At 42.5% G+C, this 24,175-nt stretch overlaps 1 protein-coding gene across 15 annotated transcripts in view; it reads left to right on the forward strand.

Annotated features, from left to right (window-relative positions):
• The window catches only part of Add1 (adducin 1), a 59,577-nt gene that overhangs the window by 1,735 nt on the left and 33,667 nt on the right, over positions 1-24,175 (forward strand). For all 15 annotated transcript variants that reach the window (XM_028870809.2, XM_028870812.2, XM_028870804.2 and 12 more), the window contains exon 2: positions 21,752-21,966. In XM_028870809.2, coding sequence (XP_028726642.1) covers positions 21,772-21,966 — 195 coding nt within the window. In that variant the 5' untranslated portion in view covers positions 21,752-21,771. The remainder of the gene's footprint in view (positions 1-21,751; positions 21,967-24,175) is intronic.

The raw sequence follows: 24,175 nt of genomic DNA on the forward strand, positions 1-24,175 counted from the left end.
AACTCACAGTGTGGGTGGAGCCACCACTGGGCAGGGGGTCTGGGTGCTATAAGAAAGCAGGCTGAGTAAGCCCTTGGAACGACCCTGTAAGCCCCGCCCCTCCACGGCCTCTGCAGCAATCAGCTCCAGGTTCCTGCTTTGAATTCCTGCCCTAATTCCTGGATAATGGACTACAAGCTGAAATAAACCTTTTCCTCCCCACTTTGATTTGGTGTTTTATTATAGCCCTAGAAACCCTAAATAAGACAGGTTCCCAGGTATTTTTACTATATGAGGCTTAGTTTGTACTGATGGCTCTTTTTCCTTCCTCTGCTATGGTGTACTCTTACATAGCCACACATTCATGTTTGGGAGAGTAGCATTAAACAAGTCATTATTTACTCATTCAGTTTCAACAGTTAATAGCTGGATACCTACAAAATGTGTTACTCTACTTTTAATATATATTGTGTACTTCTAAACATCTAGAAAGACTAGGAATTCCAAATAAGGACTTAAGTTTGTCCTGTGTATGCACATTAATGTTGAGTAAACTACATACACAAAAGTGATTATATCAGAAGCTGCCTTTTTTTTTTTTTTTTTTTTTTTTTTTTTTTTGAGACAGGGTTTTTCTGTGTAGTTTTGCACCTTCCTGGAACTCACTTTGTAGACCAGGCTGGCCTCGAACTCACAGAGATCCGCCTGGCTCTGCCTCCTGAGTTCTGTTCTGCTGGTGCCTTTTATTATTTAATTTTATGTTTTGGTGATAGTTTAATGTAGCCTAAGGTGGCCTTGAATTTTCGATGAGAGGCTAGCCTTAAACTTTTCAAAAACACTTAGTTTAAGTTTTTTATTTTATGAGTGTTTTACCTGTACGTGTGTCAGTGAGCCACTTGCATGCCTGGTACCCTTGGAAGCCAGAAAGGTTGTCAAATCCTTTGAAACTGGAGTTGCAGAAGGTTGAGACCTGGCATGGGGGTACTGGGACTTGAACTCAGATTTTCTGGAAAAGTAGTACTTGTGTTCAAACCACTGAGCCATATCCAACCCCAGGAAATCAAAGTACTTGGAGTTTTTGTTAGAAATTAACAAGTGCTCTTAATTGCTGAGCTATTTTTTTTTTTTTCTAGCCCCAACCTTTAAGTGATGATCCTGTTTGCGGCCTGTGCCCCTGGGAGTGCTGGGATTACAGTGGGGTGTGTGTGTGTGTGTGTGTGTGTGTGTGTGTGTGTGTGTGTGTGTGTATAAGAGGAACAGAACCCATTGCGGCCTGTGCCCCTGGGAGTGCTGGGATTACAGTGGTGTGTGTGTGTGGGGGGGGGGGAACCAAATCCAGGACATTGTGTGTTAGGCAAGTGCTCTACCAACGAGTTACATTCCTGCCTTGAAATTGTTTTCTAATAGCATCTAATTGTCATATGATTTTAAATGTTAAAAATTTCAGTATTGGGGCTATGAAATGCTGTTTTAATGAAAAATAGGAGCTTTGCATCCCTAATTAAAAATGTGAAATCCCAAGTGCTCCAAAGTCTAAAACAACATGGATTTTGGGGTTTTTAGGCTTATTTATTTTATGTATAAATGTTTTGCTTGCATGTAGTAGCACATATATGTTTAGTCCTGGAACATACCAGAAGACGGTGTCAGATCTCCTGGAACTGGAGTTGCAGATGGTTATGAGCAGACATGTGGGTGCTGGGAACTGAACCTCAGTTTTCTCTAAGAGCAGAGTTCTTTTAACCACTGAACAATTCTCTATCCTTGGATTTTGGAGTTTCATTGTGACCCTGATGAGGTGGGTTGTCACAAATGCAGGTCTGTAACACATAGTTTACTAAATATCTCCAAAGCAAAAAGACCCTTTCAGCCCCTTTAGCTGTGATACACAAACTTTGTTTCATGCACAAAATTATTTAAAATACTGTGTAGGGCTGGATGGTTAATTCACTAGGAGAGTACTGGTGTAGCATGTGTGAAATCCTGGGTTTGATCCCTACCACTGAAAAGGAAAAAAAATGTACACAGCTACATACGCACTGTGTTTATAAGGTGTGTTGTTTAGACTGTGGTCCTGCTTCTGACATATAACACATGGACAAATATTCCAACCTGAAATCAATGTTTTGATCCTATGCATCTTAGAACACTTAGATGGTGTTTAGAAACAATTTGGGCATTTGGGTTGCTCCTTGCTCTACCAGTTTAATCATTGTTTGAGTTAAAACTCACTAAGGCCAAAAAACAAGCCGCCAGGGCTGGAATTGTACCTTAGCTGCTAGAGTGCTTGTCTCGCATGCATTAAAAAAAAATGGGTTCACTTTTTGGCATCGTATAAACTGGGTGTGGTGGCACACATTTGTATCCAAACACTTGGGAGGTGAAGGCAAGAAGATCAGGTCATCCTTAGTCTGAGTTCGAGGCCAGCCTCATACCTTTTTCTCAACAAAAATGAAACCAACAGCACATTAATAACTAAGTCTTCTATAAGATACAGTTACTTAACATACATAAATATTCCATTGTCTTTAGTTTTGTCAGAAACATTTTGTTAAAATAGGAAATTAGCATGATTTTTAACTTTAACAGAACTGTTTGGTAGTTAATGTTTGTTATGACCTTCTGCAGTTAGGAAATACGGAAAGAGTAAATGGAAACAGGTTTAGTTCAGTTTGCCTTTGAACTTTGTTTTTTTCAGAAGTTTAGAGCAGTTGGTAGGAGTGACCTGGAATGTATTGATAACTTGCTCCCCTCAGGTCTGAAGGAAAAAACAACATTGTTACTGATAGTTGTTTGGTTAACAGTGTTGGGCATGTTCAGATCTGGCTTCCTAGGAATCTGTGCTAGGGATAGGGGGAAACTACATCTTAAATATAGGACTGGAGTCTGTAGGCCAGTCATCTTGGGTCTTTAAAAATGATACTGGGGCTGGAAAGGTGTCTCAGTGGTTAAGAAAAGCACTTACTGCTCTTCAGAGGATCTAGCATCAGGTCCCATTACCTACACGGTGGCTCAAAACCATCTAACTCTTGTTCCAGAGGATCCAGAGCCCTCCTCTGAATCTCCACAGGCACCAGGCATACATGTGATACACATACATATATGCAGGCAAAGCATTTTCATAAAATAAATCCAAAGAAAAAAATGAAGATTACTAAGATGGTGTTCTAGGAGCTGGAGAGATGATTCAGCAGTTAAGAGCACTTGTTCTTTTATAGAGGACCCGTTGGGTTCCAGACACCTGCACTGGGTGTCTAATGAAGGTTTCTACTGCCATGATAAAATACCATGAACAACTTGTAGAAGAAAGGGTTTATTTTGCTTACACCTCCACTTGACAGTCCATCAAAAGAAGGCAGGGCAGGAACTCCAGGAGGTCAGAGGTAAGAACTGATGCAGAGTGCTCCATATCAATCGTATCCATCAAGAAAATGCACCAGGACTGGTCTGGTGGGGATAGTTTCTCAATTGAGGTTACTTCTTCTCAAATGACTATCTGGTGTCAAAATGACGTAAAACTAGCCAGGACAAGGGATGAATCCTATTAAATCCAGTTCCAGGAGTTACTACACTGTTTTTGTTTTTTGTCTCATTAGGCACTTGTACACATCATACACACACACACACACACACACACACACACACACACACGCACGCACGCACGCACGCACGCACGCACGCACGCACGCACGCACTCATAAATAAGAAATCTTAAGCCAGGTGTAGCACATGTGTTTATCTTGGCACTTGGGATACAGAGGCAAGCAGATCTCTTGAAGCCAGCCATGTCTACACAGTAAGTTAGAGGCTAGCCAGTGCTACATAGTCAGACTAACTAAAAAACAAAAACAAAAGTCATATTTAAATTAACCGGCTGGGCAGTAATGGCATAGGTCTTGGATCCCAGCATTTGGGAGGCAGAGGCAGGCATATCTCTGTGAATTTGAGGCCAGCCTACTTTACAGATCAAGTTCCAGGACAGGTAGGGCTACACAGAGAAACCCTGTCTGGAAAAACAAACAAACAAATGAAATTAACTGGAGGGGACTGGAGAGATGGCCCAGTGGTGCACTGGCTGCTCTTCCAGAGGACCCAAGTTCACTTCCCAGAACCTTCATGGCAGTCCACGCCTGTCTATAACTCTAGTTCCAGGGGATTCAACTCTCACACAGACATACATGCAGGCAAAACACCACATAAGAAAAATAAATTACCCCCCAAAAGACAAGGAACTGGGGGGTGGTGGCATACTCCTTTAATTCCAGGACTAGGGAGGCAGACACAAGTGGACTTCTTGAGTTTGAGGCCACTTTGGTTTACAGAGTGAGTTTCAGGGCTATACAGATAAACCCTATCTCAAAAAACAAAAAGAAAGACAGACAGACAATATGTAGGTAAATTGGGATCATAACACACAGGTGGTCTGACTCCAGGGCCTAAACTGTAGACATGAATCCAACACATTTTAAAATCAGCATTGGGATGGTAATGGAATTTAAAAAAATTTTAAATGACTTTAAAAACAATTTTTTCATATACTATTATTTTGATATTGTTCTTTCCCCTTGCCCAATAGTAATGGAATTTTGACAGAATCCCAAGCCAGGTTTTCTGTACCAGCGACAAAAAACTACAGATTTTAGAAATAATAAACAAGCTAGGGTGCAATGGAGTTCACTTAAATTTGTCCATTTACAGATGGATGGTTTATCTCTAGTTGCCTCACCCATTGTTTTCAAAGCCACACCCTTTGAATGCGGTTCATTTAGGGGTTGAGTTGAAGTGAGAATTTTGTGAAATCTTGGTGCGACATGTGTTGCTTCAGACAGAATACAGTAGTTTACCTTAAAATACAAAAAAGGAGAACTAACATGAGTATACAATAGAATGTTGTTTCTAAAGGCTGGGCATATAGCTCAATGTAGGGTCCTTACCCGGTGTGTAGAAAGCCTTGGGTTCAGTTCCCTGCACTGTGTCCCCACAAACAACAGCAGCAACAACTTAAAATATTTTGAAGAGAATTTCCTATACTCTAGGCTGACCTCAGATTTGCAGTATAGCCAAGGATGACCTTGAACTTCTGATCTTCCTGCCTCCACCTTCAGAGTGCTGGGCTTACAGTTGTGTGCTACCACACCCGGTTTTAAGAATGGCTTTTGGTGCTGGGAACTAACCCAAGGCTCTACCACTGAACTAAATCCATAGCCCCCCAAATGAAGTTTTTATCTTGATGCTTTTATATTCTCATCAGTGCTAGAATAGTGAAAACATTTACCACTTATAGGTTATGCACTGTATATACACCAGACACTGCTAGATATTTTATACATACTATTTATTATTGTTGCTGTTATTATTACTTTTTCATTTTAAATAAGAGATATATTTTGGCTCACAGTTCTGGTTCAGGCTTGAGAAATCATATCTGGTGATGGGCTTTTTGCTGGCAGAGTCCCAAGACAGGGCAGGGCAGAGGCAATTTGAAGTGGGAGACACCCTAGAATTGTGTCTAGAGAGCAGATGGTATCAGTGTGGGATTTCTTAGCAGGAAGCCAGCTATCCCTCCAAGCAGCTAACTTGCAAGGGAATGTTCCATGACCATGCTAAAGAACAGGCCTGAATGTGGACCCAAGGCTATATTTTTTGACAAGTGCCTGGGAATGCTGTTGCTGTTGAAGGAGTGAAGTTCAACAGTTTTGGTCCAAGGTCGAGAAGCCACATCTGGTGATGGTCTTCTTCTTGATATAGTCCCAATACAGAGTCAGGTATCATCTGAGGAAAGAGAAGGAAGCCTCTGTGTTCCTGCCTGCTTTTGGAGCATGGTTTCAGGCCATCCTTGAACTCCCAATCCTCTTCCTTCCCTGTGCTGGCATTGTGGGCATAAGCCACCATGTCCAGCTTCACTTGCTATTTCTAAAAGGCCCAGCGGTTCTGGAACGCTGCTAAGTTTATTGCAAATGAAACTGGGCACAAAAGATGATAGGCTTCCTGATGATGAAGCAGTTAAGGGCACACTGCTGGTAGTGGAAGGTCAGGATGTGCTTCATGCAGCCCTGGAGGGGAGAGAAGAAACTGACCCACCTCTATGGGAAGGAGGGATCATTGGCATTTAAATAACTGGTGTACACATTCATCAGAATCTGAGGATTAAAGGGGAAGGTTTAAAATGACAGACACTGGGGGAAAAGCAGATAAAATATTTAATAATGCTTTAAACCTTTGACAGAGCATTTTCTTTAATGTGTGCCTATGAAGAAGTGGTATTTTTATTATTTTTTTTTTTTTTTTGGTTTTTCGAGACAGGGTTTCTCTGCGTAGCTTTGCGCCTTTCCTGGAGCTCACTTGGTAGCCCAGGCTGGCCTCGAACTCACGGCGATCCGCCTGGCTCTGCCTCCCAAGTGCTGGGATTAAAGGCATGCACCACCATCGCCCGGCAGAAGTGGTATTTTTTTATTTCTTCTTTTTTTTTAATTTAAAATTTTTTTTTTATTTCTTTATTTTGACACACAGTCTCACTATGTAGTTCACGTTGGCTTGAAGTTCACGAGGTTGCCCAGTCCAGCCTGAGTCTAACGATGCCTCTGCTTCAGCTTCCTCGGTGATGGGATTATATGTGTGCAAAACCCTGCCGGGCAATATCTTTCTTTTGCAAATATTTATTATTATTTATGTGGGGGGCTGTGCTTATGGGGGGGGGCAAAGGACATCCTCGTGGAGTGGGTTCTCTCCTCCTGTCCTTACAAGGGTTCTGGGGATAAACTCAGGTCACCAGGCTTTCACGGCAGGTGCTTTACCTCTTGAGCCTTCTGTTGGTCTAGTAACTTTCCTTTGAAAAGTAGAGGTCACTATGGAAAAAATGTACAAAAGTTGGGTCTACTCTGGAAGCTGAGGCAGGAGGATCAAAAATTCAAAACCTGCCTGTGGGCAAATTGGTGAGAACCTGTTTCAGAAAAAGTACAAGAAGACTTGTAGATAAGGCTGAGGGAGTCCAGGGTTTAATCTCCAGTCTGACAAAGGCAAAGAGTTTGCCAATGTGACTAAGTAAAATGTTAAACTATTTGCTTATTGAAAACAGTGAAATTACAGATGATAATCTGGGGCAGTGGCTGTATTTAGTGCCCTCTCTACCCCAAGACAGGGTTTCTCTGTGTAGGCCTGGCTGTCCTGGAACTTTTCTCTGTAGATTGGCCTTGGCCTGAAACTCAGATGCATCTGCTTTCCTAAGTGCCACCACCACCTTCCCCCCCACTCCCCCCCTTTTTTCTTTTAATTTTGTTTAAGACAGGGTTTTACTATGTAACTTTGGCTAGCCTGGAGCTTGCAGGCTGGTCTGGAACTCATAGAGATGCACCTGGCTTGGCCTCATGGGTGCTGAGATTAAAGGCATGTGCCACCACACCTGGCCCTCTTTGATTTTAAAAATTTATTCTTTGACAGTTTCATACAAATAAACAATACACTCCTTCAAGAAACCCCAGCTCCTTCCTCCCACTCTTCCTGGTGCCCCCAGCATGTCCCCCGCCTCTTTTTGTGAATAACCTTTGGAGTCTGATTCCTGCTGCTGGTTGGAATGTCGACTGACCCTGCTGGCTATTACATTCTTCCTGCCCTTCTGCAGTGTTCCCTGAGCCTTGATGTGCAGTGGATGTCTCAGGACTGAGCACTCACACAGTAGACACTTTTAGCACTTGGACCAGCAATGAATCTCTGTATTAACTGCCGACCACTGCAGAGAAAAGCCCTGGCCAAGGTAGAAGGCGGCATTAAATGTATGTATACGCATAAATATTTAGAAAGCAGTTTGACAACATGTATAGCAAAACAACAGTTCCTCCCTAGAACCTGTGACCTCTCAACCCCTGGGCTTTTGAACAGTTTTATAGTACCAGCTATGAATTTCTTCTTGTGGATCAGGCCTCAAATCTAAAACAAAAGCAGTTGAATAACCTTCACGCCACAATTGTACCAGTGGGCACATCTTACCTGGTAGGTTGGTATTGTAGCATGCAGGGCTGGTGAAGGGATGCCATTGATGTCTTCTCCAGCAGCCTGCATAGCATCTTCTGGCACTGTGAAAGGTAGTCAGCAGGGAAGAAGGGTTCAGGTCCTTTCCAGCTTGATTTCTTTGTATCTTGTAACCAAAGTGTGTCTTCAGCAATAGGGTCTTACCATAGTTCTGTTGGGCAACCAAGAGCAATGACAGTGGGCCGTGTTGTTTTCAGAGGTCTTTGGGGCCTCCCTGACAGAGTTCATAAGGAGGTATCCAGTGCCTGATTCTCTTTCTTGATAGGGTCTCACAGTGTGGCCTTGCCTGGTTTGGAACTTGATTTGCTGTCCTTGAATTTAAAGAGATCTGCTTGCCTCTGCCTCCTGATTGCTAGGATCAAAAGTGTGCACCACCACACCTGATTCCATTTTCTCTCTTTCTCTCTCTCTCTCTTTGCTTTGTGTGTGGGTGTGTGTGTGTGGGGTTACTGGGGATTGAACCCAGGGCCTTATCTAATTATTTTCAATTTTATGGGAATAAATACATCAAGATTGCAAAAATAAAAAAAAAAAAGAAATGAATGAAAGATTGAACCTAGGGACTTGTGATAACTTTACAAAAAATTATAGAGATAAATACATACAGATGCATAAAGGTTTGGTCTTCCCTCTTCACAGATACACCCAGAAGTGTGTGTTATTGTTGATTCTAATCCAGTCAGGTTGATAAGGAAGTTGAGCAAACCCTGACAGTCTACCAAGCAGGAGAACTTGAATTATACTGCTGCTTCCTTCTGCATGTGTGCTCCAAAAAGAAAGTGACTTTTACTGAACCCCAACTCACTTTCTGTTGTGGAACTTTCTTTTCCTGTAACAGATGTTTCCAGTATCAGGATTGCCCTTTTGCTTTTTCGTTTTTTCTTTTTTGTTTTGCTTTTTGAGACAGGGTTTCTCTGTGTAGTCCTGGCTGTCCTGGAACTCACTCTATAGACCAGACTGGCCTTGAACTTAGAGGTCCACCTGCCTTTGCCTCCCAAATGCTGGGATTAAAGGTATGCACCACCATGCCTGGCAAGATAGGCATTTTTATCACCCCCCATTTTCTTTGGAAAAACTGCGGTGCACATAGTGACCTTGCCCAAGAGGTGTGTCTCATATGTATCAGCCAAGAACTTTTTGTTTTGTCTTTTGATACAGAGTCTCGCCTTGTAATTCAGGCCTGCTTGGAATTCTGTCTGCAGTCCAGTTTGGCCTTAAACTTAATTAGTCCTGTGTCAGCCTCCTAAATGCTGGGATTATAGATGTGTGTCACTGTCCTAAGAGTTAAACCTTGGTGACGCCTAGCTTTACCATTTCTGCCTTGTACATTCCAGCAGTTAAAGGACTTGATGAGTGTCTGCTTACACACTACTGGCTACCACAGAATGTCAGATTACAGGTGGAGAATAGTTGTTGGGACCAGCTGGCAATAACCCAGCAGATGACTGATAGAAGTTACAGAGAAAAGAGGGTGACAAAAGTGTGGAGTAGCTTAGTAAATGTCCTGGTTCTTGTCCCTGATGTATATCTGCCTGCTCCATGGCTGCAATACAGTGTGTGTGTGTGTGTGTGTGTGTGTGTGTGTGTGAATGAATTCCAGTGTGTGTATGTGTTTGTACACATGTGGAGGTGAGGAGTCCATGACAGATGTCTTCCTCAGGTACTTTCCACCTTAAGTTTTGAGACAGGTTCTCTCCGTCAGCCTGGAGCTTGCTGCTTGAGGCAGTGAGCTCCAGGGATCCACCTCTGCCCACCCAGGCACAGCTATGGTCACAGACGTACACTGCTCCTGGCTTTTCCCTGGGTTCCGTGCACCCAGACTCAGGACCTCATGCTTGCCTGACAAGCACTTTACTGATAAGCTGTCTCACCAGTACAGTACTCACCCTGCAGTACAGTACAGTTTTGTACATGCTATTTTAACAACAAATTATTGGCTATTCCCTGATCATTTAAACATTTGATTTCTGAGGTAGGATCTTAGTCTGTAGCCTAAGCAGACCTACAACTGTTTGAATCCCCCTGCCTTAGACACATGCAACATCATCTGGTTTTATATCACCTTTATTACTGGGGAGTAGTGGTGCACACCTTTAATCCCAGCACTCAGGAGACAGAAGCAGGCAGATCTCTGAGTTCAGGCCAGCCTGGTCTACAGAGTGAGTTCCAGGACAGCCAGGACTACACAATGAAATCCTGTCTCAAAAACAAAAAAGATCATTTTTATCTTTATTTATTTTTAATTTTTGGTTTTCTGAGATAGGATTTCTCCATGCGGCACCGGCTGTCCTGAACTCAGACTCAGAGATCCGCCAGCCTCTGCCTCCCGAGTGCTGGGATTGAAGGTGTGAGCCACCACCACTGACTAAAAAAGATCACTTTTATTATATATTGTTGTCATCTTGTCCTATAATTATCAATCATCCCAATATGCTCTTTCCATATAGAATCAAATATATTGACTATTAGTTACTTATTGTATGTAATGGGAATGTGTAGGTATATCCTGTGTATATATCGTTTGTGGTTCTGGGGACATGCTAGGCAAGTTACCACTGAGCTATATTCCTAGTCCTCTGTTTTCCGCCCCCACCCCCCCAACATTCTTACCTTAGGCTAGTACTGTTGTCCCTCCTAATGTGTTTAATTAGATTACAGAATGCCCCCCCTCATCAAATCTGTTTAAACTTCTTTATGCTGATGTGTGTGGTCAGCCCCTGCTTTCTGAATTAGCTGGGTCTTCTGCAGTCTTTGTGGGTTCACTGTAGTGCCTTGCAAGCTTAGTTGTAGTGCCTGTGAGGTCTAGAAATCTTTTCTCCCTCTGGGAGTTATACATACTCTTGTCTCCAAATCTAGTCGGCTAGAGAAAGATAAAGCTGCTTTTGTTGTACATACTGACTTTGAGAATTGACGTAACCCTTTGAAACAGAAAACCCAGTTGCAGAGATACACAAACCCAGTTTCATACACAGTCTGAAATTCCTTTGTGGATGGTAAGCTGAAATGTGGAACCTGTTTGTAAGTGTATGACTGTATCTGTCCCCAGTGTCTTTTGAGTTACATGTCCAGTTGTGATTGAATGAGTTGAAACAGTGACTCTTCTCACAGCCAGATGCCCCTGGAATCCAAACAGAATTTGAATGACGTTGTCAGTCCAGAATGCTAGACCTGGAAGTGTACTTGTCCTTAACGTGTACTTACTCAGGCCTTGTTATTCTGATTGTCCTGGGAGTAAGGCGGGCGGGGTGGGGGTGGGATGGTTTCTTGGCTCTGTTGGGATTGCATTCTAGTGAGGGAAATAGTGCATTTTGATCTGTTACTAAGAGTTAACTTCCCTCCCCCAGTACTACTGGAGATTGAGTTTAGGGTTTTACTTTACCACTGAGCTTTGAACACCCCCTCCTTTTTTTTTTTTTTTTTTTTTTTTTTTTTTGAGACAGTGTCTGGTGATGTTGCTGGGGCTGGTCTTAAAGTCTTCATCCTCCTGTGTCAGCCTTCCAAGCAATGGGATTACAGGCCTAAACTATTACAACCCAGCTTAAAACAGCTATTTTAAAGATGCTTAATGAAGACTGGTGAGATGGCCTAGTGTGTAAAGATGCTTGCCATGTAAGAGATGAGTTCCGTGCTCGGAACCCACGGGGAAGGAAAGAACTGACTCCTAAGAGCTGTTCCTTTCTCCACTTTCATGTACACACATGAAGAAAGTCAGGAAAGTAGGGCATGTATAGAACTGGAGAGATGGCTAGTCAGTTAAGAGCATGTGTGCTCTTGAGAGGATTCTAGTTCGATTCCTAGCATCCGTGATAGGAGGTTCACAACCACCTGTCACTCCAGCTCTGTGGTTCTCAACCTTCCTGATGCTGCGACCCTTTAATACAGTTCCTCATGTTGTAGGGACCCCCAACCATACAATTAGTTTGTTGCTACTTCCTAACTGTAATTTTGCTACTGTTAGGAATTGCAATGTAAATATCTGTTTTCCGTGACCCCTGTGAAAAGTAATTTGACGCCCAGAGGGATCAAGACCCACAGGTTGAGAACCACTGTGTCTTCCTCCAAGAGATCTGGTGCCTGCAGCCATGTGCACATATTCCTGCCCTTCATGGAAAGTTTTTGGTTTTTTTTTTTTTTTTTTTTTTTTTTTTTGTCATTGTTGCAAGGTCTCACTATGTAGCTCTTGCTGTCCTAGAACTTGCTTTGTTGACCAGACTGGCCTCAAACTTAGAGAACCACTTTCCTCTGCCTCCCGAGTGTAAGATTCAAAGGCTTGCACCACTACCACCTGTCTGGAATTTTTAAAAATGTAAAGAAAATGGTGTAGTAACAAATTCCTGTAATGCCAGTACTCTGGAGTCTGAGGCAGGAGGATCTGGAGTTTGATGCAAGCCTTGACTGTGGAGTGAGACATTCTCAGAACATCATGGCAGGGTAGAAGGGAAGCAGGCAGGGCACAGCAGCACACATCTGTCATCCTAGTACTGGAGAGGCAGCGGCAGCATGTCAGAAGTTTGAAGCCAGGCTGGGCTGCTTAGAGAGGCCTGATCTAAAAGATGTCAAAACAAACAAGCAAAACTGGGCGTGGTGGTGTAAATCTTTCATCTCAGCTTTGGGAAGGCAGAGGCAAGCAGATCTCTATGAGTTCCAGTCCATCTGGTCTGGTCTGGTTTATATAGTGAGTTCCAGCTAGGACTATATAGTCAGACCCTGTTTTAAATAAAATAAGATACTATACGATGTAATACTATGTCACACCGTAGAATAGGTATGATACAATAAAATAAAATGCGGGGAGACAAGATTGCAGGAAATGCAGAGTTCTGTTTTGAGTAAGCTAGGTGTGAGTGGACATCTAAGTACATTATTATTATTATTATTATTATTACATACACAAGTTAGATTGATGGTTAAAAGTTTAGTAGTCCATTGGTATATACATAGATCAGAGATTTTTTTTTTCTTTTTCTTTTTTGGTTCAGTTCTGAAACACTTGAATGGCTTGCTAATACTTAAAAGTGTTGATAATTGGGTCCTGCTTTCAGAGATTTGTATTCCTTGGTTCTGGGCTAGTTTGTTTATTTTTAGAGCCCCTCCCCCCTCTGCCGCCCACATTGTAAAGATTTAGGGCTGAGTGCACTCGAGTATGTGTGTGTGAATCTCTATGCAGGCATATAAGTGCTGGAGCAATAACTGAGAACTTACATCTCAATCCACAGGCAGGTAGGCAGAGAGAGGAAAAAAAAACTTAACAGGGAATGCCATGGGCTTTCGAAACCTCAAAGCCCCCCCCCCCCCCACACACACACTTAGAGACACACCTCCTCCAACAAGGCCATATGTCCTGATCTTTCCCAGACAGTTTCACCAACTGGGGGCCAAGTGTTCAGATACGAACCTGTGGAGGCCATTTTCATTCAAACCACCATAACCCAAGTGGAGGTATACCCTGTGTGTGATTCTTACATGGAACAGTCCTTATAGGCTGGAACTTCACTGCTTTTGGCAAGATGGAAATAATCTCTACCAAGTGGGGCTAATATAGATTCAGAAAATACTCAGTTTTATTTAGGCCAGGCTTGGTGGCACACACCTTTAATCTCAACACTTGGGTAATAGATACAGGGGGATCTCTTATGAGTTCAAGGCCAGCCTGCTCTACATAGCAAGACTCAGGACAGCCATGGCTATACTTTGAGGCTGTCTCAAAATAAACAAACAAAGAAAAAAACCCAAACCAAGACAAACCCAAATATTCAGTTTTAATCAAGCAGTGTAGATTTAGAGAGAGAGAAGTCATTAATAGTTGTTTAGATACAAATGAAGACATTTTGAGCAGGCACCAGGAAGGGCCATTTTGTTTAGTATATTCTCAACTTAATTTGAAAATTTGTCTAATTTAGTATACTTACTTTAAGATATAGTCTTTTGTTTTTTGTTTTTATTTTTTCAGGACAGGGTTTCTTTGTGTAGTCCTGGCTGTCCTGGAACTCACTCTGTAGACCAGGCTGCCTCGAACTCAGGAGATCCACCTACCTGTTGCCTCCTAAGTACTGGAATTAAAGGCATGCACCACCACTGCCTGGCTAAGACACAGCCTCTTACAAGCTACGTTTCATTGTCTGTGAACTTAGGTGAAGGCCATACTACTAAAACACCTTGAGCACAGAATATGGTTTTGTACCCGTGTAGACTGTAAGACCTGAAGCAGGTGGGGATGATGGCAAATGGCTCAGCAGGAAAGGTGCTGTAGTGCATACATGGCGACCTGCGCTGGATCCCTGGACCACACAGAGGTAGAAGGAGATGGCTGTCTCTACAGAGTCTGTGACCCTCCCTATAAGAATTAATAAATTAAAGAAGTCTTTAAACACACGGGTTGTCATTCTGCCGCTGTCAACACTGTGCAGTGCATCCTCTGTTCTCTGTGTGCCCTCAGTCATGCTTACTATTTTAGTTATTGTCTAAGTGGTGTTTTATTTATATTTTGGTTTTCCAAGGCAGGGTTTCTTTGTGTAGCCCTGCTGTCCTGGAACTCACTCTGTAGGCTAGGCTGGCCTCAAACTCAGAGATCCACCTGCCTCTGCCTCCTGAGTGCTGGGATTAAAGGTGTAGGCCATCATTGCCCAGCTTATTTTTAAATTATTTTTATAAATTAACTATAAAATGTATGTATAATACATACATCTCTGCCCTCCATCTTGTCCAATTCCTTACCCCTCTCTAGTGCTCTACTATTTTAAATTTCTTGTGTATTTTTTCCTTAATGCAGATAAAATTGCATTTTTTCTTACCCCCCACATATACTATTTATGTACTGTTTTGTGTATCTTGCTCTTTTCACTGAATAGTATATCCTTGTTCTGTGAAAACACCTGTACACTTAAAATTACTTGATAGTACAAACCTCTGATAGCTAATGTGGTGGCTTTTCAGAGAGCATACTTTTGACAGAGTTTTACTTAAACTTGTGTTTGAGGTTTTAAATGCTTCCTGCCTGGATCAAAAGAGGAAGCCTGGCTCCGTCTTTAGAAGCTTGAGAGCTGACAAAGCAGCACACGTAGCCTTTGCGTGTGCAGAATAGAGACTCGGTCTCACAGCCCTCAGCTTTGTGCTGCTCTCATCCTTCAAGTCCCAGAGCTTTCTTTTGTCCTTATTCTTCACAGAACCAATTACTTCACAACTAGGAACATTTAGACCATTGATTGTGGGGAAAATGCTTGTTTGCTATGGTCAGTATTTTATTCTTTCTTACCTATAATCTTGCCAGACTTCCCCACTTACCCCTCCCCTCAGAAAAATAACTGGAAAGGCAGACCAAATTATTACTTAGCAACCGTCCTCATGGGATGTCCTTCAGAAAGAGTTTGGGTTCAGGGTGCAGTTCAGTGGTCGAGTATTGGCTTGGCACCCTTGAAGACCTGTGTTTGATTCCCAGCACCAAAAGGGGAGAAAAAAAACTATTACAGAAGTTAAGCCTGGTGTGATCCTTTGATCCTAGCATTTGGGAGGGAGCAGCAGGCAGATCTCTGTGAGTTTGAGGCCAGCCTGATTTACACAATGAGTTCCAGGCCAGCTGGACCTAGATGGTGACACCCTGTCTAAAAAAAAAAAAAAAAAATTACAGTAGTTCAACAGTAATATTGTAAAGAATCAAAAATAGAGAAAGCAGTTGGCATTATTGCAGGATCTGTTATTTTTCCTCTAAGATTTTAAAAAAAAAACATGTCAAAAAAAAAAATTAAAGCCGGGCGGTGGTGGCGCACGCCTTTAATCCCAGCACTTGGGAGGCAGAGGCAGGCGGATCTCTGTGAGTTCGAGGCCAGCCTGGGCTACCAAGTGAGTTCCAGGAAAAGCGCAAAGCTACACAGAGAAACCCTGTCTTGAAAAACAAAAAAAAAAAAAACAAAAAAAAAAAAACAAAAAAAAACAAAAACAAAACCATGTGTATGTGCCTGTGCTCCTGAGTTTGGTGCTGGTGGAGGCCAGAGGCATTCGAACCCTTGCATCTGGAGTTACTGTGGTTGTGAGTCTCTTACATGGGTGCTGGGAAATGAACTCAGATCCTGAAAGAACATGATTATGTGTTCATTATGGTCTGCCCCATGGACTTCTGTCTTCATCTTTTCTTTTTTGAGGGGGTGGAGAATGAGTTAGACAGTATCTTGCTGTGTATTCCAGTCTGGCCTTGAGTTTACAATCATCTTGCTTCGACTTCCTGAGTGCTGAAATTTACAGGTATACACCACAATACTTGGTGATTCAGCTTTTTCCTACCTGGAAGCCGTCATGGTGTTTGACTCAGAATATGAGACTGGTACGGTGACTGTGGTGAAGAAACTCATTAAACACTATGTCCAAACCATTTCCTTTAGAATGTGATTACTGCCTGCTTTGTAGAATTACTCTTCCTTTCCTCCTCTCCCCTCGTCCTTTCTCTCCCTCCCTCCCTTCCTCTCTATTTTTTCTTTTTATTATATACTTCAGGTTGGTCTTGAATTCTTGATCCTCTTGCCTCAGTCACCTGTGTGCATGGAATTTCTTGAAAGCATTTGCTTTAGAACATTTGGATTATATGTGCTCATGGGCCATGTGAAGATAATGGGTATCAACTTAAGTGGATTTTTGTTTTGTTTTGTTTTTGTTTTTGTTTTTCGAGATAGGGTTTCTCTGTGTTGTTTTGATTCGTCCTGGATCTTGCTCTGTAGACCAGGCTGGCCTCAAACTCACAGAAATCCACCTGGCTCTGTCTCCGAGTGCTGGGATGAAAGGCGTGTGCCACCATTGCCAGGTGATTTTTTTTTTTTTTTTTTAAAGATAGAGTTTCTCTATGTACTCCTGACTGTCCTGGAACACTGTATGTAGGCCAGGATGGCCTTGAACTCACAAAGATCTGCCTGCAGCTGTCTCCCAAGTGCTGGGATTAAAGAAATGCACCACTGCACCTACTATATATATAAAATCTATTTATATCTATCTATATCGTCCGTCTGTCCATCCATCCAGTTATCTATCTATCTATCTTCCTATCAATAACGTTCTATGTTTCTATGTTTTCTTTTGTTTTTTGGCTTTTCGAGACAGGATTTCTCTGTGTAACCCTGACCATCCTGAAACTTGCTCTGTAGACCAGGCTGACCTCAAACTCAGAGATCTGCCTGCCTCCGCCTCCTGAGTGCTGGGATTAAAGGTGTGGGTTGCTGCTGGCACCACTACCACCAGGAATTTTTTTTTTTTTAAATGAAAGTAAATTTGGTGAAAATAACTGATGTAGAATAATTTTTGTACCTCTTTAACCCTCATTGAATAGCTATTTTCTGAGGTCTGTTATGTGCCAAGTAGTGAGGAGATGAGGCTGACCCAGACAACAGCCCTGTTGTATATACTGGTACTTCCTGAATTTGAATCTGACTGCCTGGGCTTCAGTACAATAGAGTTCAGTTCAGTTCAATACAGCCTTGGAATCAGTGGTTTTGAGTCAGGTTCTGAATTCACTGATTTTTTTTTTTTTTTTTGAGACCTCTGGCACTTAAAACAGTGTGTGATGGGGCTGGAAAGACCATCCAGCAGTTATGAGCACTGAATGTTCTTCCAGAGGACCTGGGTTTGATTCCCAGCTCCATGGGATCCAAAGAAACAAGGCACATACATGGTGTACAGACGTGCACGCAGGCAAGCATTTATACACATTAAAAACAAAAACAACCCTCCCCAGGCTGTTTTTTCCATTTGCAAATAGCAAATAGAGAGCCCTTACAGGGATGCTGGGAACTAACTGTGGTGACGCAGCCACGCAGGGTTCATGACGTGCAGTTGTCTGCTGCTGGACCTGTAGAATTTGTGCAAAGGTCCCTCCCTCTTCAGGATCCCTTGCGTTTCTACCTTTATTCTTTGCTGGAATATTGGAAAGTTGGGTTTGAAGTTTGGAGGGTTTTAAGGATGAGGATTGTGTCTGTCTTGCCCCTATCCTGTTTCTAGTTTAGTTTACTCTCATTTGTAAGGGTGGGGGAGGTATCTTTACCTTAGTAGGTGTGAGCCTTTAGCGTCATCCCAACCTGTGGGCTGAGAGTCCTGTGTCAGCTACCAGAAGGCGGGATAGTGAGGGGCTGAGGAGTGCTGACTTCCATACCTGTTCTCAATGTCAACTTCTCATTTCTCTACTTAGCTGCCTGTTCAATTGGAAGCAAGTAACTGGAATCTCTCCAGTAACACATTGCAGAATGTATCGTATTTAACACATTTTAAATACAATGTATCGTATTTAAAAATAAAATGTGGAAAATTCAGGCTGGGAAGCTGTTAATTCATTGTCATAAGGGAGCAAGTGGGTCTGCACAAATAATCAGTTCCTGGGATGTATTGTTTTTATTTTTAATTTGTGTCTTTGGAATCCTGTTCTTACTTGAGTTTTCTTAAAATAGGATGGTGAGCATTGTGCATTGTTGGGAGGAAAGGGAACTCTGGAGCCAGACCACCTGAGTTTAGACCTGTCTGCTTGTCTACCTTGTGTAGGGAAGAATAGTTGATACATGAAAAAATGAGTCTTAATCAGTGTGTGGTACATGGTCGGCAGTGTTGATTTTAAAGGATCTTTTGAGCACTTTTCATCAGTAAGAGACATGGGATAGAAATTAAACAACCAGATTAATAAAAGTCTTTATTGAACTTAGGTTCCTAGCAGTGCTTATTCAATCGGTCTGAGGTGTTTAAAAATCTCCCATATAAGGTGAGTGTTTCTCTTTTTTTGGAAATGAAGAACTGCATTGCTAGACATGGAATGGAAACCCTGTGAGATTATAGCTTATCGTTTTATTTAGGGGAAGAGTACCAATTTGGACTTGCTTATTCCAGTAGATAGTAGGGATTCCCTTTCATTGATTGGCAGCATTCCTTTCAGCAACACCCCTCCATGTTTTTGTGTCATGGACTTGCCCATGATTTCTTAGGAGGAGGAGGGCAGGATGGTCTAGTATAGTGCTAATGAAGCCTAGGGGACCCAGGGATTTTTTTAAAGCCCTGAAAGCATCTACCAGAAGGATAAGAGATTCTCATGTTCAGAAAAAGAGCCATGGAACATATTTTTAATATTTTTGTTTCAGACATTTATTTATTGTTTGACTTCAAAATTACACTTGAGCAGGCGACACACACACCCTTAACCCAGCACTCTGGAGGCTGAGGCAGGCAGATCTCTCTGAGTTCGAGGCCAGCTTGGTCTATAGAGCGAGTTCCAGGACAGCCAAGGTTACACAGAGACCCACTGTCTCAAAAACATACAAAAGGCTATCAAAGGGCTAGGGATGTGGCATAGTTGGTTGAGTGTTTGCCCAGCATGCGTGAAGCCCTAGGTTCAAACCCCTTGTACCCCACCAACCTAACTGGGCCTGGTGGCACCGACCTGCAATCCATAGCTCTTGGGAGGTAGTGGCAAGAACATTAGGAGTTCAAGTTTATCTTGGATACATGTATTTTAGGCTAGTAGTCAAGGCTGTATAGACCTGTCTGGTAAACAACAACAGGTTTTGGAGCGATGGCTGAATGCTTAAGAACACTTGCTGCTCTTGAAGAGGACCTGGGTTTGGTTCTCAACACCCATTTGCTGGCTCACAACCATCTGTAAACAAATTCCAGAGGTTTTGACTTCCTTTTCTGACCTCTACTGGTCAGAAAGGCATGTACATGGTATGCATACATACATGTAGGCAAAACAATCATTTATATCAAATACATCTAAAACAACAAAACAGCAAAACCAAAGCAGAGGCAGAGGCAGCAGCATTGCTGTGAGTTAGAGGTCACCAGAATTACAAGTGAGACCTAGTCTCTAAAAACAGAAAGATGGGGTCCACAAAATGGCTCAGCAGGTAAAGGTGATGGCCATGAAATACTGAAGTTCCGAAATACTGGTGATCTAGAACCTTTGATAGAAAGAGAAAACAGACTTCTAAAAATTGTTGCTTTCCATATGTGCTCCATGTGTGACTATGTACAAGCACACTCACATGATAGTAATACCAAAGGTCAGCACCGGATCATAGCAGGTTTGGTGTAGTTCAAGGCCTGTCTTTTCATCTGTGCCCTTCCTATCTCTCTCTTAAAATCTATTTACCAGTGTGAGTGTCTGTCTGGGTGCCTGAGGAGATCAGAAGGTGTTGGATCACTGGGCACTGGTGTAACAGTGGTTTTTAGCCGCACAGTGTGGGTGCTGGGAGCAAGTCTTGTGTCCTCTGGAAGCGCCACAAGTCCCCTTAACTGATGAGCTGTCTCTCCAGCCTCACCCTCCTGCTCTTTAGTGCTTTGTTACCTGTGTTTCACAGATCTCACCACTGCTGCACTCGTCATCTTTATCATCTGTGGTATAGATCAGAGAGTTTAAGAACAATAGTTCTGAGCCTTGGTTTGAATTTCAGTCCTCATATTTTCCAGCTGAATCAATTTCCGTACCTTTTGTTTGTTTTGAGACAGTGTCTCATGTAGTCTAGACTGGACTGGAACTCAGTAGATAGCCTATGATGACTTTGAATTCCTGATCCCCCTGCTTATATATCTTAAGTGCTGGAATTGGCCAGGCCATGGTAGCGCCTTTAAACCCAGCATTTGGGAAGCAGAAGCAGGTGGATCTCTGTGAGTTCCAGGCCAACCTGGTCTACAGAGCAAATTCTAGGACAGCCAGAGGTACACAAAGAAACCTTGTCTTGAAAAACCAATAAATAAATAAATAAATAAATAAATAAATAAATAAATAAATATAAAATGAAATAAAATAAAAAGTGCTGGGATCATAGGTGTGAGCTACCATAGCCAGCTGCCTTTTCTAATCTTTAAAAATGAGGAAGTGTGGTGCTGAGGGGATGGCTCAGTGATTAAGAGCACTGGCTGCTCTTCCAAAGGTCCTGAGTTCAGTTCCCAGCATCCACATGGTAGTTCACAACCATCTATAACTGTAGTCCCATGGGATCCAATGCCTTCTGCTAGTGTGCAAATGTACAAATAGACAAAATACCAATATACATAAAGTACATAAGTAAATCTTAAGGAAAAATCAGGTAGTGTGCTGGTGTGGGTGTGGTGATGCACAGCTTTGAGCTTTGATCCCAGCACTCCAGAAGCAAGTGGATCTCTGTGAGTTTGAGGCCAGCCTGGTCTTCAAGAGTGCAATCCAGGACAGGCACCAAAACTACACAGAGAAACCCTTTCTCCAAACAAACAAACAAACAAACAAACAAAAACACGAAAAAAGTTTTTAAAAAAAAGTTTGGGCTGAGTGGTGGTACATGCCTTTAATCTCAACACTTGGGAGGCAGAGGTAGGTGGATCTCTTTGAGTTCAAGGCCAGCCTGGTCTATAAAGCAAGTTCCAGGACAGCTAGAGGTATTACACAGAGAAACCTTGTCTTGGGGGGGAAAAAAAAAGAGTTTAACACTTCCAAAATCTGTCTGTTAGTGTGGGATCAATCTAAGTGTTAATTATGGTCAAGTTCAAATTTCTAATTCTTTTTGGATTTGTTAGAGGACATACATAATAGCTTTGTTAGATTGTTTTCTATGCTCTAATAAACAATGGTCAGAACAAAATACAGCATTGATTAGTGGAGGGCCGGGAATGGTTGACCAGTCATGTGCTTCTGAACTATAAAGGAGCCAGCATGTCCCCACATAGAAGAATGTATTTCTGAGGTTGATGTACTCATCATGAAATCTTAGTGAGCATTGGTCTGAACACAAAAATGTTCTTTATTTTCCTTCTGTAGGACCTTAGAAAAATTGTACCATGAATGGTGATACCCGGGCCGCAGTGGTGACCTCACCACCCCCAACCACAGCCCCTCACAAAGAGAGGTACTTTGACAGAGTCGATGAGAACAATCCAGAATATTTGCGGGAGAGGAACATGGCACCAGACCTTCGTCAGGACTTCAATATGATGGAGCAGAAGAAGCGGGTATCCATGATTCTACAAAGTCCTGTAAGGAAAAAGTTTGCTTCCTTCTGATTCCTGTGCTCTCAGGCCTGTTGTGTGAATGGTATAGTCAGTTCCTCACCATACAGCACATTGATGCTTCATGCTTACAGATATGTGTTGAAAGAATTCTGCTTGGTTCATGCTACCAGACATAATGAAAACATTTTAGAATTATAAAGGATTGATGTTTATTTCTACTTTGAACTATCTTTACTGTTTGTCCAAAGTGTTTTTTATAAATAGAGGGACAATGTAAAACCCACTGTTTTCTACAAAGTACAGGTCAAGCATCCCTCTTCCAAAAATACAAGACAGATATTTTAAGCATTAAGATAGTGGTTCAAACATTTGGATTTGAGAGCATTTCAGTTGTTTGAATTAGGCATGATCAACTGATAAAGCCTGTGCAGATATTCCCAAATCTAAGTTTTTTGATGCTCAGTGTGGCCTTCACTTGTTCTTGGTCATGCCTAGACTAGTAGCACCTGATTTGTTAATGTCGGCATTGTGAGCCACAGTCATGCCTACCTGAGTGTCTTCTAGATGTTATGTAGTTAAAGCAGCCTTGTCCTCCCAGCTTTCTCACGGTGATGCTATTCTTACCTATGCTGCAGTTCCCCCCCACTTCTTCCTTTTGGTCTGGTTTTGCTTTGTCCCTTTAATTTTTAGGAGGTGCCATTGGCCTTTTAAAAATGATATTTATTGTCCCATATACTGTGAGGACATATGGATTTGACTTATGGACCATCTAGTAGATCGAGTTTGATTGTATTGCTGTTACCAAGGTGTAATTAGCAAGTACTCAGATCTGTGCAGAACTTGATGAATTTTGACATACAAAGGACACATGCAGTCACTTAGATCAGGGCACACATTGACATTCCAGTTGATGGTGATGAAGGATTAAAAACAGTCAGGTGCTATGCTGAAAGCAGTGGTGTTCTGAAACTGAGTGTGGCTGGTCAGAAGAGCCTCTCTGAGGAGGTTTGGCTAACAGGACTCTGTAGCATGGAGGAGCTGGGCATGTAGGTAAGTATCTAGAAGAGAAGCATTCCAGCTTGAGAGATGGGCTCCGGTGAATTCTTGGGGTAGGGATGTGCTTGAGGGGACTTGAAGAGACAAAAATTAGTGTGGTTGGTGCCTCCAAGATGGATTCTAGCAGTTAGAGAGACTCTGGAAGGCTATGTAGGTTGAGATAGGAACTTGAATTTCTTTTTTGTTTTTGTGAGTTAAAATAATACAAATGCATTATCTTTCACTTCTGAAGTCCTAAATTGAGGTGTTGACAGGGCTGGATTCCTTCTGGAAGCTCAGAAAGGAGTGCTTCCTCCTTTCTGTTATTAGAAGTTTCTACAGTCCATGCCATAGCCCCTCCCTCAACTGCATGTCACAGCCCCTTATTCATGTCACTCTGGTCCCTGGTCCCTTCATTACAAGGAACTTGAATTTCTTTCTAGCATTGTGGAGGTGTTGGAGAGTTGCTAACAGGGGACAGATAGAATTTAGGTTTAAGGAGGTCATTCTGGCTTCAGTAGATAGTTGCTGTCTTCCAGATGGAAGAGAGCAAGAGCTGTAATTAGGTCCAGGGTGGAAAGGGACAGACATGTTTGAGATTCACTTAGAAAGTAGAATGCAGAGAGCTTGCTGAGAGGGCGAGAGGAAGTGAGAAGAAGGAGCCAAGAGAACAACTTGACTCTTGGCTCCAGAAGTCCCTAATAAAAGCAATAAGAAACTAAGTGACCATGGCTAGAGGTGGAGTGAGGAAGCTGAATTCAGCACACCTAGTATGCACCAGGACTGTGCCAGGCTTTGAGGGTGGAAGGGACAGGCAGTGAGAGCCTTCCTCACAAGATGTTTAGACTGTAGAGAGCATTGGAGTCTTGGTGCAGCGTGAGTTTTAGGAACGGCAAGGACAGTAGTGAGAAGAGTGTAAAGTTGAGGAAAAGCTGGCTCCATTAAGGGCGGATGCATCCGTGTGGGTTCTTCGTGTGATGGCTGTGCTCTGATGACTGTGGTGGGTTGATGAGAATGTTCCCTACAGCTCCAGGTTCAAGCACTGGCTCTTCAGTTGGTAGTTCTGGAGGTGGGCTGTAGTTGTTTTAGAGTCTTCCAGTTTGTTCTCTCTACTTAATGCTTGTGGTTGAAGATGTGAGATTTCAGTTTCCTGCTCTTGCCTCCCTGCCATGATGGACCTCTGGAACCATAAGCCAAA

This window comes from Peromyscus leucopus, chromosome 7, assembly GCF_004664715.2.
Source record: "Peromyscus leucopus breed LL Stock chromosome 7, UCI_PerLeu_2.1, whole genome shotgun sequence".
Taxonomy (NCBI): domain Eukaryota; kingdom Metazoa; phylum Chordata; class Mammalia; order Rodentia; family Cricetidae; genus Peromyscus; species Peromyscus leucopus.